This window comes from Xenopus laevis, chromosome 5S (genome assembly GCF_017654675.1).
Source record: "Xenopus laevis strain J_2021 chromosome 5S, Xenopus_laevis_v10.1, whole genome shotgun sequence".
NCBI classification, from domain to species: Eukaryota; Metazoa; Chordata; class Amphibia; order Anura; family Pipidae; genus Xenopus; species Xenopus laevis.
Window position 1 is genome coordinate 28499036 of NC_054380.1, and position 13281 is coordinate 28512316.

Here is a 13281-nt window from a genome sequence, read left to right on the forward strand (position 1 = left end):
AACGGCTTGTGTTTTAGCCATGAACATATGTGTAGAACATCCCTCATTATCAAACCATGTCACATGCTTTCTATTGCATGGTACTTGCTGGTCTATGGATCCCATAATCCTACTCAAAGTCCCTTCTGCTTTTAATTCAGTCCAGTCTTAAGTAGTTAAAGAAACTGTTTTCAGTGGCAACTAATAACTACTGACCTACAGTGACACGGCCCTACAATAGCCTTGTCAGTCCTGAAAAACTTCTACCAAAGAAGCTGATTAGGACTTCAAGAGGTTTGTAGCAAGAATCAATGGCGTGTCTGTGCTATCGTGGCACAGAGCTGGTAGAAGTGAAACACAATTAGTGATGCCTCATTAAACCCTATAACACAACCAAAGAGACATTTGTCTAAAACAATCATAAAATGAATTTAATTGGCAGTACATATGTTGATGATATAGCCAGTACACGAGAAGGACTTTGCTACATCAGTTTACATTTGCACAACGTCCTAAGGGAATGTATGAAAAAGTAGAAAGTACACAAGCCTTAAAACGGACAGTGCCACTGAATAATTATCATTTAGAGATAGAGGTATACGATCAGTTATCAGGAAAAGCGTTATCCAGAAAGCTGGAGGAAAGGCTGTCTCCCGTACACTCCATTATAATCAAATAATTACATTTTTTTTAATTATTGTTTTTCTCTGTAATAATAATAATAATAATAATAATAATAATAATAATAATAATAATAATAATAATAATAAATGATTACTTTATACTTGATCCAAACTAAGATATAATTAATCCTTATTGGAAGCAAAACCAGCCTATTGGGTTTATTTCAGGGTTTACATAATTTTCTAGTAGAGCTAAAGAGATACTGATACCAGAAATTAAACTCTTTTTTACATCTATCATAATATTGCCTTTGAAAGCAACTTATTACTTTGCCATAAAGTATTTGCCCAATGCTTTTAACATTACCTGTCTGATGCCCCATGTTCCTGTATGAGGAGGCTGCCATATTTGTGCAGCAGGAGTCTGTTAGCATTAGAAACTAGCTAACTGACAGGCTGAGATGGAACAGTCAGGTTGGCAAAACAGTCAGGTTCAGTAACTTAAACTAACAATAACTTACAAAAACAAACATTGCAGCAAAAAATGATCAACGTCACCTATAGGTAACTTTTAGGGGGTTATTTATCAAAGCCCAAATTTATCTCAATATTTTCTGCTACAAACTCCAATCAAATCCGCTTGGGTTTTTTTATGCTTTATTATTGCATTTTTCTGAAAATTTGCTTTGCGGAAACAAATCTGATTTTATCGGATAATCATTGGGACTTTTCCCATTGACTAATATGCAACCTCGACAGGTCTGAGATGCCGGATTCTCAGATTCAGACTTTCCATCCTCTGGATTTAAAAAAATCAGAAAAATTCTTGATTTGTGCATTTGGAGTTGAATAAATAACCCCCTTAATGTACATTCATATTTTAAAGTAGTTTTTTTTGTGTCAGTATCACTTTAAGGTATGAAGATTCAAATTACGAAAAGATCCCATATCTGGAAACCTCCAGGTCCCGAGCCTTCTGGATAATAGGTCCCATACCTGTATCTGGTGTATACAAGCCTACATATTAGAACTGTATATTTTAAAATAGGTATGTGTCATTTGTGAATTTCTCATTTCAAAATGTCCCAACAGCATCGGGAAGATGAAGAATGTCAGGAGATGTCGTTTAGCAACAAATCGTGAACTAAAGATTGTCTATTTCTGATCAAAAGTGTAAGCCCTTACCAGTAGGGTCCTATGAATATTTGATTTGAACTCCTAATATTTGTAGTAATTGTAGATTAACTATACAGGGAGTCCTCGAGTTACATACAACTCACACTTACAGATGGGGGCTATTACAGTAACATACTATGGTTTACTTAGCCTTTATTAGCATTTAGCTTTATTAAACCACCTGCCCCAATCCCTTCTGGTGTGTGTTGTCTACTGCAGAGCACAGAAAGGTAAACATTTGTTAATAAGTAAATGTATAGGATTCAACTTGTGTAACCTGGGGACTGCCTGTAGTTTAATTATACTCTGGTTCCCACAATTATGGGTATAGTGACTTGAACTTGTCTGTATTATGTGATCTGCACCACATAAGCCCGTTGGGAATGAATACATTCAGCATCATGAGTTTACCAAGAAGTTCCACCATTCATCAAGAGCCAAATATGCCATTACAGTACTGTTCTTGTGACATCCCACCATGTGACACCATGTAAGAATATTGTTTTTTGAAAGGATACAATAGAATTTCAAATACCATAAATAATGCTACTTATAAGGTTCCCATAAGAGGTTCCCATAAGATTTGCAATCAAGTTAACACTGAAGCATATCTTACCTTTGTTGAGGGCGATTTGACCATGAATCTTGGGGTCTGTGATCTACAGGGGGATTAGAAAAAATTTATATATATATATATATATATATATATATATATATATATATATATATATATATATATATATATATATATATATATATATATATATATATATATATATATATATATATATATCTATATCTATATATCTCTCTCTATATTAGCTATCTCTATCTTATTTTATCTATCGCTATCTTACCTATTGCTAGTTTATCTGTCTCTCTCTATCGCTATCTCTATCATATCTATCACTATCTTATCCATCGCTATCTCTATCTTATATATTGCTATTACTATCTTATACATTGCTATCTCTATCTTATCTATCGCTATCTGTATCTTATCTATCGCTATCTGTATCTTATCTATCGATATCTGTATCTTATCTATCGCTATCTGTATCGCTATCTCTGTCTCGATCATATCAACCACTATCACTATCTCTATCCATCTATCACTATCTCTGTCTCTATCATATCAACCACTATCGCTATCTCTATCCATCTATCACTAACTCCTTATCTATTAATCTATCGCTATTAATCTATCGCTATCTCTATCTATCAATATCTATCTTATCTAACAATATCTCTATCTTATCTATCGCTATCTTTCTCGCAACTGTCTATCACAATCATATCTACCACTATCTCTCTTATCTATTGCCATCTCTATTCCATCTCTATCATATCTATCACTATCTTATCCATCGCTATCTCTATCTTATCTATTGCTATCTCTATCCATCTGTCGCTATCTCTATCTTATCTATCTCGATCTTATCTATACACACAGACTACTAAATCTGAATATGTTAATTTTATTAGAAGGCTAGGAAGCAATCATTTCCGTAAATTCATCAATACATTCTTAACTGGTTTAGCCTTTTCAATGCTGAAATAGCAGCCTCTGGGATCCATTAAACAAAAAAAAACAAACTGCAGATCTACACATTATTGGTTATGGAAATAAAATATGCCATTGGCTAATTTGTGGAGCACAGGAAGTAGTAATATCCATTACAGGAGCAGCCTCCCCCCAATGATAGAGATAAAGTGTATGCTGAAGGACCACCCACTCGCTCCTTTGTTTTCTACAATGCTACATTAGTGACACAGCCATAACAAAACAGGCAATTAGATGGATTCTCTTCTTCTAAACAAGACTGGCCAGTACCCAGCATGAAAGGCCTCTAATCAATAGATGCTCATTCAGTACACAACATAGACCCAACTGCATAGCGTGCAAATCCTTGGGCTTTTCAGGATCGTCATTGTTTAAGTTAAAACCTAATAGAAAAGCAAACCCATTTCTTTTCTTTAACGGATACTGTCGGTTGGACCGAGATCACAAAAACACCCGAAGGGACTTGGAGCAGCTGCGTCTCCAGAATAAGGGTGTTTTTTTCTGTAAAATGACAAAATATATGTTCGAGCAAGGCAACCTCTACTTGTAATCATTCAAAAACAACCCTGGACCCAACAGCACACACTTCCATTTAACCAGATATCTGAAACAGATGTCAACAGCCACTTTTGCAACATAGGGTTCCTGTGTAATTGAATGACTAATATGGGCAATGCTTTGAGATATTTCCCCCCCAAAAGAAATGTATAGTCATATTTTAAAACAGTGGCGTAAGTAGATGTTAATGGCCCCCATAGTATTTAGAGCTTCTTTCCTGCGTTTGGTCTGGAGAAAAATGCCCCCCCCCAGGGAAAAACATGAAACTATTTTCTCTCCGAAGTCCATATTTCTATTGCTAAAAAACCAAAACCGTTTCAATCAAAATATTTCTATAATTTTATATTTCTTACACTTTTACCGTAGCATATATCCTTAACACCAACACAGAGCCGATCATCAGTACGTTACAATAAATTCATTTTGAAACCTGTTTCAGTAAATAGTGAGACCCCATGTACACAAAAACTCATAGTATGGGATCGGTTATCCGGAAACCGGTTATCCATAAACGGCCGTCTCCCATAGACTCCATTTTACCCAAATAATCCAAAGTTCCGTAAAGTATTTCTTTTTTCTCTGTAATAATAAACAGCACATTGTACTTGATCCAAACTAAGATACAATTAATCCTTATTGGAAGCAAAACCAGCCAATTGGGTTTATTTAATGTTCACATGATTTTCTAGCAGACTTAAAGATATGAAGATCCAAGTTACGGAAAGATCCATTATCAGGAAAACCCAAGGCCCTGAGCATTCTGGTTAACAGGTCCCATACCAAAAAAAAGTTTTTTTATTTATTTTTTTTTAAAAAAAAGTTAAAAATATTCAGCCAACATTTAACTTGACTTTGGACTTGAACAGAAAAAATATCCAAACTTTCGGAAAGACAGTCGTTAATCAAAATGACTGCAAGAATGTTTCTTTTTAATAAATCTGGCCCATAGTGTAAGTTACTTCCATGCAATAAATGGCCTATCAAGTCGAGCAATTTAACATGGCGCTATTATCTGAACATTTAATTGGGCATGCCTAAACAGTCCCGCGTAGGAGCCTCTTACGCATTATAAAATCAGCAATATATTTCAAAAGTACCTTCTAGAGATGCACTTAAATAGTTTTCAAGGTTGATTTTGATATATAAATGCGCCCGCCAACATATACTGCTGGGGGCTAGTTTGATTTTAAAGCAGATAATGTAGTGTGCCATAAACCAAATGCTCAGACAGCTACTTCAGTGACTATTTACCTAATCAGCAAGGCAATCAAAGACAAGAACTTGTGTTTACTGATTGGCTTAAATCAAAATCACTTTCAGATTCAGCTAATTGACAAGTTTACAGACAGCGGCGAGAGAAAGTCAGAAATCAGATACTTGGCTTAGCATAAAGCACATCGGCTGTTCCCAGAGTGCCGGCACACTGTACTTGACGCCTTCAAGTTATCAGCATATCGCCCATTATTCATCAGCTGGAAATTGGTACACCAATGTCAAATCAAGGAAAAGCAGAAGGAAACGCCCACAGCAGACACTTGAAAGAGGTGGCAGTTTGATTGACCGTGCTGCCCTTCTCCATAGTAATGCTACTTTGTGCCTTTATTAGACAGTGCTCCCATAAATATACAAAATCCATTTTGTGTGCCTTCCGTTCAAGGCTCAGCTATTCTGCAATCCAACTGTCATCATCCTGGGCAGCAGCCACAACAATGTAATTTCCATTAATAGGTTTTAAAGAATATGCTGCCCTGTGAGATTAAAGCACTGTAGCTCCATAGTAGGCATAGGAGATAATGTACTATACTATATCACTTGCAAAAATACAGCTGCTCCATTGCTACGGTAACCAGTCATTAGCTTTACAATAAGAAGCAATCAGAATAAAAGATATGTACTTTAAGTGACAACACATACTGCTTAGATTCCGGACACAATTAGTGGTTTATCAAATGCTCACTCAATAGGACAGACAGGCAAACAGCAGAAACAAGTAATATATCCTTTTCGTAAACAGGGCAAATAGAGATAAACAAAAGTAGGAAAGGGAGAGGTGGTATTACATAGAATACACCAGAGGCAGAGGAATACTATGTTGGTATTAAGGATAAACTTTTTTTTTTTTTTTTTTTAAAAATCCATTGGAAATCCATTGTGTTAAGGATAGGCTCAACCGTCATTTATCCCTCAGCAGGGATTCTCAAACAATCTCTGCAGACCTTTAAATGGACAATTAAATGTTTTAAGAATGTATCTCCTTGCAGTTGATAAATCTGCCCCCTTAATATGAGACACATGACCAAGGGTCATGACCACATTAGCAAGGTTTTCGAATTTTCAAATTTTTTTATGGTCAAAACTGCCAAATTCGACTAGGGAGTTAATTAAATTCGATTCGAGTTTCTCAAAAAATCTAATTAGATTTTTGAGATTTATCATACTCTGGCCCTTTAAGAACTCAAATTCGACTATTCGCCACCGACAACCTGCCAATTGCTGTTCAAAGCGCACTTGTTGGGTAAAAAAATTGTATCCTCAACCAAAGGTGCGGGTTAATAGAGCCCGCATTCCGGTTTGGGATAACAGTAGTTAAAAAAAAAAAAAAAAAAAAAAAAAAAGCCCCTCGCCAGCGCTAGGCTACCCGCACCAGGAGGGAGCTCCCGGTGCGAGCAGCCATGTCCGGTCACTCGCATAATGAAAAGCTGACCAGCCGTGGCTGCTAACCCCGAGAACTCCCTCTGCGGGTAGCCTAGCGCTGGCAAGGGGCATTTAAAAAACAAAACTACTGTTATCCACAACTGGAATGCGGGCTCTATTAGCCTGCACCTTTGATGGGGGAGAACATTTTTACCCAAAAGGTACCCTTTAAGACAATGGGAGAGGTCCAGGGATCGAGAAAAAAAAAATAACTCGAATCAAGTTTTTTAAAGTGGACCCGTCACCCAGACACAAAAATCTGTATAATAAAAGTGCTTTACAAATGAAACATGAAATCAAACTTCTATTTTTTATTAAACCATTCATGGCTGTTGTAAGCTCATTTAAAAATCTTAGCTGTCAACCAAATATTGTCTGCCCCTCCTCTATGCCTTAGGCATAGATGCGGGACAGACAATTACTTTCACTTTCCATTCAGCACTTCCTAGATAACAGTGTCTACAAAATGGCTCCTGCCTGCTTGCAATAATTATGAATTCCCAAACTGAGGAAAACAAGATTCAAATAATTGATATAGTGTTATTAAGGTTCACTTTGCTTGACTGTGATAAAATAGGATTTTGAATAATTTTTTGGGTGACTGGTACCCTTTAAATTCGAATAGAATTCAATTCAGGTCAATTAAATTCACCCAAGTTTGAAAATTTAGATTTTTTAATAAATTTCGAATTTCAAATTTATGGGCGTTTATGGGAGTTTTTAAAAACTAACATAACTTATAAATCCGACCTTTGATAAATGTGCCTCTAAGAGTATAGGTAGCCATACACAGGTAGATTTAAACTGCTGACTCTTGCCCTAGAGCATGCCATCTGATCTCCAACAAGCCTACCCGACATTGGGCAGGTTTGATTTTCCTGTCAGATTGATGACGGCATTGCTTCATGGATACCGTTATCACTCACTCTGTCATTGTAATGTGACCATTTGGCCCTGGGGGTCCAATGCTGCCAAGTTTAGGTGCACGTATCGTGGGGGGGTGACCTTGTCAAATGGATGGATCCTATAGCGTATGACCAGCTTTAGACTGGATGTTTCATATACTATTTTCAGGATCTTTAGGCTCAACAGAATTTAAAGTAGGGAATCAAGGATTCCGGCTTTTTCAGCAGGATTCGGATTCGGCCGAATCCTTCTGCCCGGCCAAACCAAATCCTAATTTGCATATGCAAATCAGGGGCAGGGAGGGAAAAAACAAAAGTAAAAATGTTTTTCCCATCCCTAATTTGCATATGCAAATTAGGATTCGGCCCGTTATTCGACCGAATCTTTCCCGAAGGATTCAGGGGTTCGGCCTAATCCAAAAAAAAAAAAAAAAAAAAAAAAAAAAAAAAAAAAGAAAGTGGATTCGGTGCATCCCTAATTTAAAGTAGTGTGTGTGTACTCCTGGCAGGTGTATTAAATGCTTCTTAGCATTTATTAGATTTGGAATAATTAATTACAAAAGCTCACTGCACATGCAGCTTATTTTCTGCTTCAGTTTTTTAGCTGGTGAAGTGCTAAAGTGCTTGTGCTGCCTGTCATTTACCTGCCTGGAATTTGTGTACTTTCAAGTAAAGGACAGGCTGCAATGCACTACAATGCCATGCCTGGGGGCTTTTCTGTCCTTCTAAGAAAACTTGGCAAGAAATATACCTCTTATACCATGAGTCATACAAGGAAAAAGGATAGTGGGATGGGGAAGAAATAGTAACCCTATAACATACATAGGGAACCAGTGGATAAAATAGAATAGAACTGCAATTCACAGAGACTGCAAGGCAGCCACATGGGCCGGCAACATGTCTGAAATAAGTCAAATTACACAACCAAATCTATGTAAACAACTTTTCAATGCACAAATAAAGCTGTAGGTTTTCAGAATGTCAGGTAGATAATCGCTTATTATGCATGTGATCTACTTTATGAAAATCTGAACACTATTATATTATATTTTTTTGATACTAGATAAGGCAAGTGCGGAAAAGTTGGTTTGCAGACTTACTTGGAACAGGTGCGGATCTATTAGGCGTTCTGTAGGCATTTCCGGGATTGTAAGATCCAGGAGGAGGAGCACTGCTGTAGTGACCGCCACTTCTATAGGAACCTCTGCTCTGTGGCAAGGTATGGCTGGTAACAGAAATGAGACAACAATGAACGAGCATTATAATATTGCCCGGCCCACTTCCCTATAGGAAAGAACGTATACCAAACAGGAAATAAACAGAGCAAAGTAAAACTACATCCACATGGGCTTTATATTGCACTACTACAAAGGGTTCAAGGTGTGCTATGTTTGTACTTTAAATGGACATTTAAAGGAACAGTAACACTAAAAAAGTTTATATGACAAATCCACTCCAAACTGCTTCAATAACAGTGCTGTTGTGCATAAAGTTTATTATATTCAATGCTTTGCCCAAAAAACATATTCAATCTCTGCTTCCGGATGTACTGTAGAATGGCGATTCTGCAAAATCCAAAGGTGCGGCGCTCCACATCTCTGCCTAGACTGCTGAACCGGAAGCTAGTTCTTGCTGCTGTACTGAGGATTTTACAGACCACTGCAGGACTTACTCCTGTGCTGCAAGCAGGGAAGGAATGTCTGAAGCGTAATTTACTTCTGTGAGTGGAGAAGGAATTTCCGCAGTGGTTATTCCTAAGCTTGCTTTAGCTCGTTCAGTGCTGCGAACGGTAAAGGTAGCACGCAGATCTGCCAAAAATCACAGGACCCAGTAAATTGCTGCTGCGGACATTCCTTCTCCACTTGCAGCACTCACACAAGTAAATTACGCTGCGGACATTCCTTCCCTGCTTGAAGCACAGAAGTAAGTTAAACACAAGAATCTGAGTGCAGGTCCCTCTAGAAGAATTATACGATTACCATTGACCCAGCACCAACAAACAGATATTGGAGTGCGGGTATGTACTGGACTTCATTTCACATATAATGGGTGCTTGATCTAAATTGTATACAAACTTGTCAAGGAGATCCGCACACCAAAGGGCAGATTTACTAAAGGTAGAAGTGAATTTTTGAAGTTAAAAACTTCGAATTTCAAACTATTTTTTGGGTACTTCGACCATCGAATAGGCCCAAATTTGACTTTGATTCGAAGTAAAAAAAAAGTTTGACTTCGAAAATGGAAGTACTGTATCTTTAAAAAACTTCGACACTTCGCCACCTTAAACCTGCCGAATTGCTATGTTAGCCTATGGGGACCTCCTAGAACCTATAGCCAACATTTGGCTAAGTTTTTAGAAGTCGAAGTAAAATCGATCGATCGCTAAAATCGTTAGAATAGTTAGATTCAAAGGATTTAATCAAACGATTTTACTTCGACCGAATATGGCCAAATTCAATATTAAAAAAACGTTGACTTTGAATATCTAAGTATGCAATTCGATGGTCAAATTTCGAAGTTTTTTCCACTTCGAAACTCGACCCTTGATAAATCTGGCCCCAATTTTTCTTTAGTGAATATTTATTTCAATGTGCATTCCATTCCACAACTGCCTTCCCGCCAGCTAGAATTAGTTTTCCGAAGCCACCCAAAGTGAAAGCCGAAGCGATCAGACTGCCATCCTGCCAGCGATTTACATTCTATCCGGTGGGAAGGCAGTTCGGGAAGATTAGTCGCCCGAAGAAGCGATTTGTCGCTGGGCGACATATCTCCCAAAATAGTAACGTGTCCTGGCCCACTTTGTAAAGTCAGAAATCTCAGAGGAGCATGCGCAGTAAAAAATCTATGTCCAGAATCAGCTTCTACTGTCCATACTCCCACATTTATAGCAGGTCCACAGAAGGGAGACTTCTAAGAAGAATAAGTCTTACAGGCAAGGAGATTGGGGTAAGGGCAGTGAAGGGACCAGTGGAAGGGTCAAGGGTTTAGTTCTCATTTAACGCACAAGCCCAACTGCATGCACTTAATTCAACTCTCACATTTAAAAGAAAAGTTCAAGATAGAACTGATCATACTCCGTAGACTGGTCAGATACCCTGCCCAATGGTTATATGGCTAAGTAGAACTGATCTGTTCCTTTGAGGCAGTTGTAGAAAGGACTTGCATCAGCTATTCAATCTGGAAACTTCCTGAATGCAGCTGATTAACAAGCCTAAAAGAGACCTGGCTCCTGTTACAGTGTTTTAAGGGTCAGACCCAGCTGTAATAATAGAAATACAGGTATGGGATCAGTTATCCGGGAACCCATTATACAGAAAACTCTGAATTACAGGATGGCTCCCATAACCTCCATTTTAATAAAAAAAAATTTTTTAAATTATCTTTCTCTGTATTAATAAAACAGTAGCTAGTAATTGATCTAAACTAAGATAAAATTCATCTAATATTTAAATTAATTCTAAGTAGACAATATATGGAGAGCTAAATAACAGAAAGACCCCTTACCCGGAAAACTCCAGGTCCCTAGGAATCTGGATAATAGATCCCATAACTTTATTATAAAAAAAAAAAAAAGCCTTCACTTTACTAAACTAACCACAGCAGGCCAGTCATTAAGGACCATTTCCAAATATCAATAACAATACAGAAGAAATACAGCATACCCTAAAGTTCGGAAGGCTGAAGAATCTAGGTGAACTTGTTTTCTGTTCTGATTGAAGCCGAGCTGTGGTTTCCACGGCCTGCCATGATTTGACTTTTCCCAGTCACCTGGCTTTAATGTGGGAGCTGGCTTTCTATGGAAAGAAACAGTCAGTTGAGATATATTTTGCTTATCAAACCAGTTATCGAGTGAAAACAATCCATCCATGGCCTGTAGACACAAAGGGGTATACTTATCAAAGAGTGAAGTTAGAGCTCACCACAGTCCTCTAGAGTGAAATTCCACCACTCCATTTCTATGGGATTTTTGAAAGGCATATTTATCGAAGGATCAACTTTCACCCATTGATAAATATTTTTAAAAATCCCATAGATCTCTAACTTCACTCTTTGATAAATATACCCCATAGCCTTAAGGTAGCTACTTACTTTGCACCTTGTAAAACGACTGCCTTAAATATGTAACCGTCTTCAAACTGTGGATCTTTAAACTTGATGCTAGAAAAAAAAAAAAGAAAGAAAATGAACAGTCAGTAAAACTTGAAAGATCAGACTCTTATCCACCACCTGCCACAGGTTTTGAAAGAATGCACGGTCTAAAGCAGAAGCACATTTCCCACAGAACAATACTGAAGTGGTGACATTAAGGAAATTTTGGAAAACTCCAGTCAAAAGGCAGCATTAGCTGAAAAGTAGTATTTAAAGGGATCCTGTCATCAGAAAACATGTTTATTTCAAAACGCATCAGTTAATAGTGGTACTACAGCAGAATTCTGCACGGAAATCCATTTCTCAAAAGAGCAAACAGATTTTTTTATATTCAATTTTAAAATCTGACATGGGGCTAAACATTTTGTCAATTTCCCAGCTGCCCCAGGTCATGTGACTTGTGCCTGCACTTTCGGAGAGAGAGGAGTCGGTGAAAATGAATGGATCACTAATGAACTAAAGGTTGTGTCACATTGTATGTATATTATTGTTGAATGCACAGAATCCTGGATTCACTAATCGGAGCCTTTTCCAGCAGTATTTGGCCAAATCCAAAAAACTTGTCGAACGATCTGAATTATGTGACTTAAAGGAACAGTAACAACAAACAATTTAAGAGTTTTAAAGTAATAAAAACATCATGTAGGATTTCTTCAAAGAGTTTAAAAATGACAGACTAAGGGAACATTTATAGAACAGCATATGGGAAATATTAATTTTCTGGTGTTTGTGTATATTTAAATACTGATATGTGTCTATGTCTGTAGCTAAATAGAACATTCAGTCTTACCTGGGGTGCATACATATAAATCTATAATTGCATAAAGTCTGTTGTGAGGAGGTCTCTTATGTGTCATACATTTGTGTCCCAAGGATACATGCACGGCTAAAAATATTAATGGAGCTTAGTGCTTATTTAAAATTGTTAAAAACATCAGCAATATAAGCAAGGCAGAAAACAAAAATACACTTACCTTATCGCAAAATTCTGAGTCAGATCCCTTAACAAAGGGACCGGAGACTTAATAATCCTACAAAATGGCAGGAAAAAGGAAACATTTAGAATGTAGGATAGTAAAATAAGACATTACCAACTGCAGGGTTGAAGCTCCCAGCATTGTAATTTATGTTTGTATACAGTGGTGCTTGAAAGTTTGTGGACCCTTTAAAATGTTATATTTTATATGAATGCGACTTAAAACATCATCTGATTTTCAGAGCTATGATACATATCCACAAATGTGTTGTATGTATGATCAGGCGTTGCTGGATCCCCGTTCTTTAAATAAAAATGGGTCCCTTATTCACTCCTGATTGTCACCCCATTGACAGAAACTACGAGATTCCGATTTGACATTATTTGAAATTATTTGATAATCCTAATGATTCCCTTACTTTTGCCACATGCCAATGTTACTGGATCATGTTAATTCAATAAATAAAAATATTTTTCTTTCAACTTTGTTTAGCTAGTTTTTCTTTATCTACTTTTAGGACATTGATGTTTTAGGCGACAGTCATATAAAAAGATAGACACACAAACTTTACAAGTAAAATTATTCTAAACAAATGTGTTGGAAAGTAAAGACCCAGAGAGTGGTTGAGAGTGGTTCTTGCTCTCTGTACAGGGCAG

General features: G+C 37.2%; 1 protein-coding gene across 2 annotated transcripts in view; it reads right to left on the minus strand.

Moving 5' to 3' along the window:
* xrn2.S (5'-3' exoribonuclease 2 S homeolog) overlaps positions 1-13281 on the minus strand; it is a 45969-nt gene that overhangs the window by 4025 nt on the left and 28663 nt on the right. For both annotated transcript variants that reach the window (XM_041563852.1, NM_001097942.1), the window contains 5 exon segments: positions 12623-12679; positions 11589-11657; positions 11162-11293; positions 8600-8724; positions 2395-2437 (listed from right to left, as the gene is read on the minus strand). In XM_041563852.1, the coding sequence (XP_041419786.1) occupies positions 2395-2437; positions 8600-8724; positions 11162-11293; positions 11589-11657; positions 12623-12679 (426 nt within the window).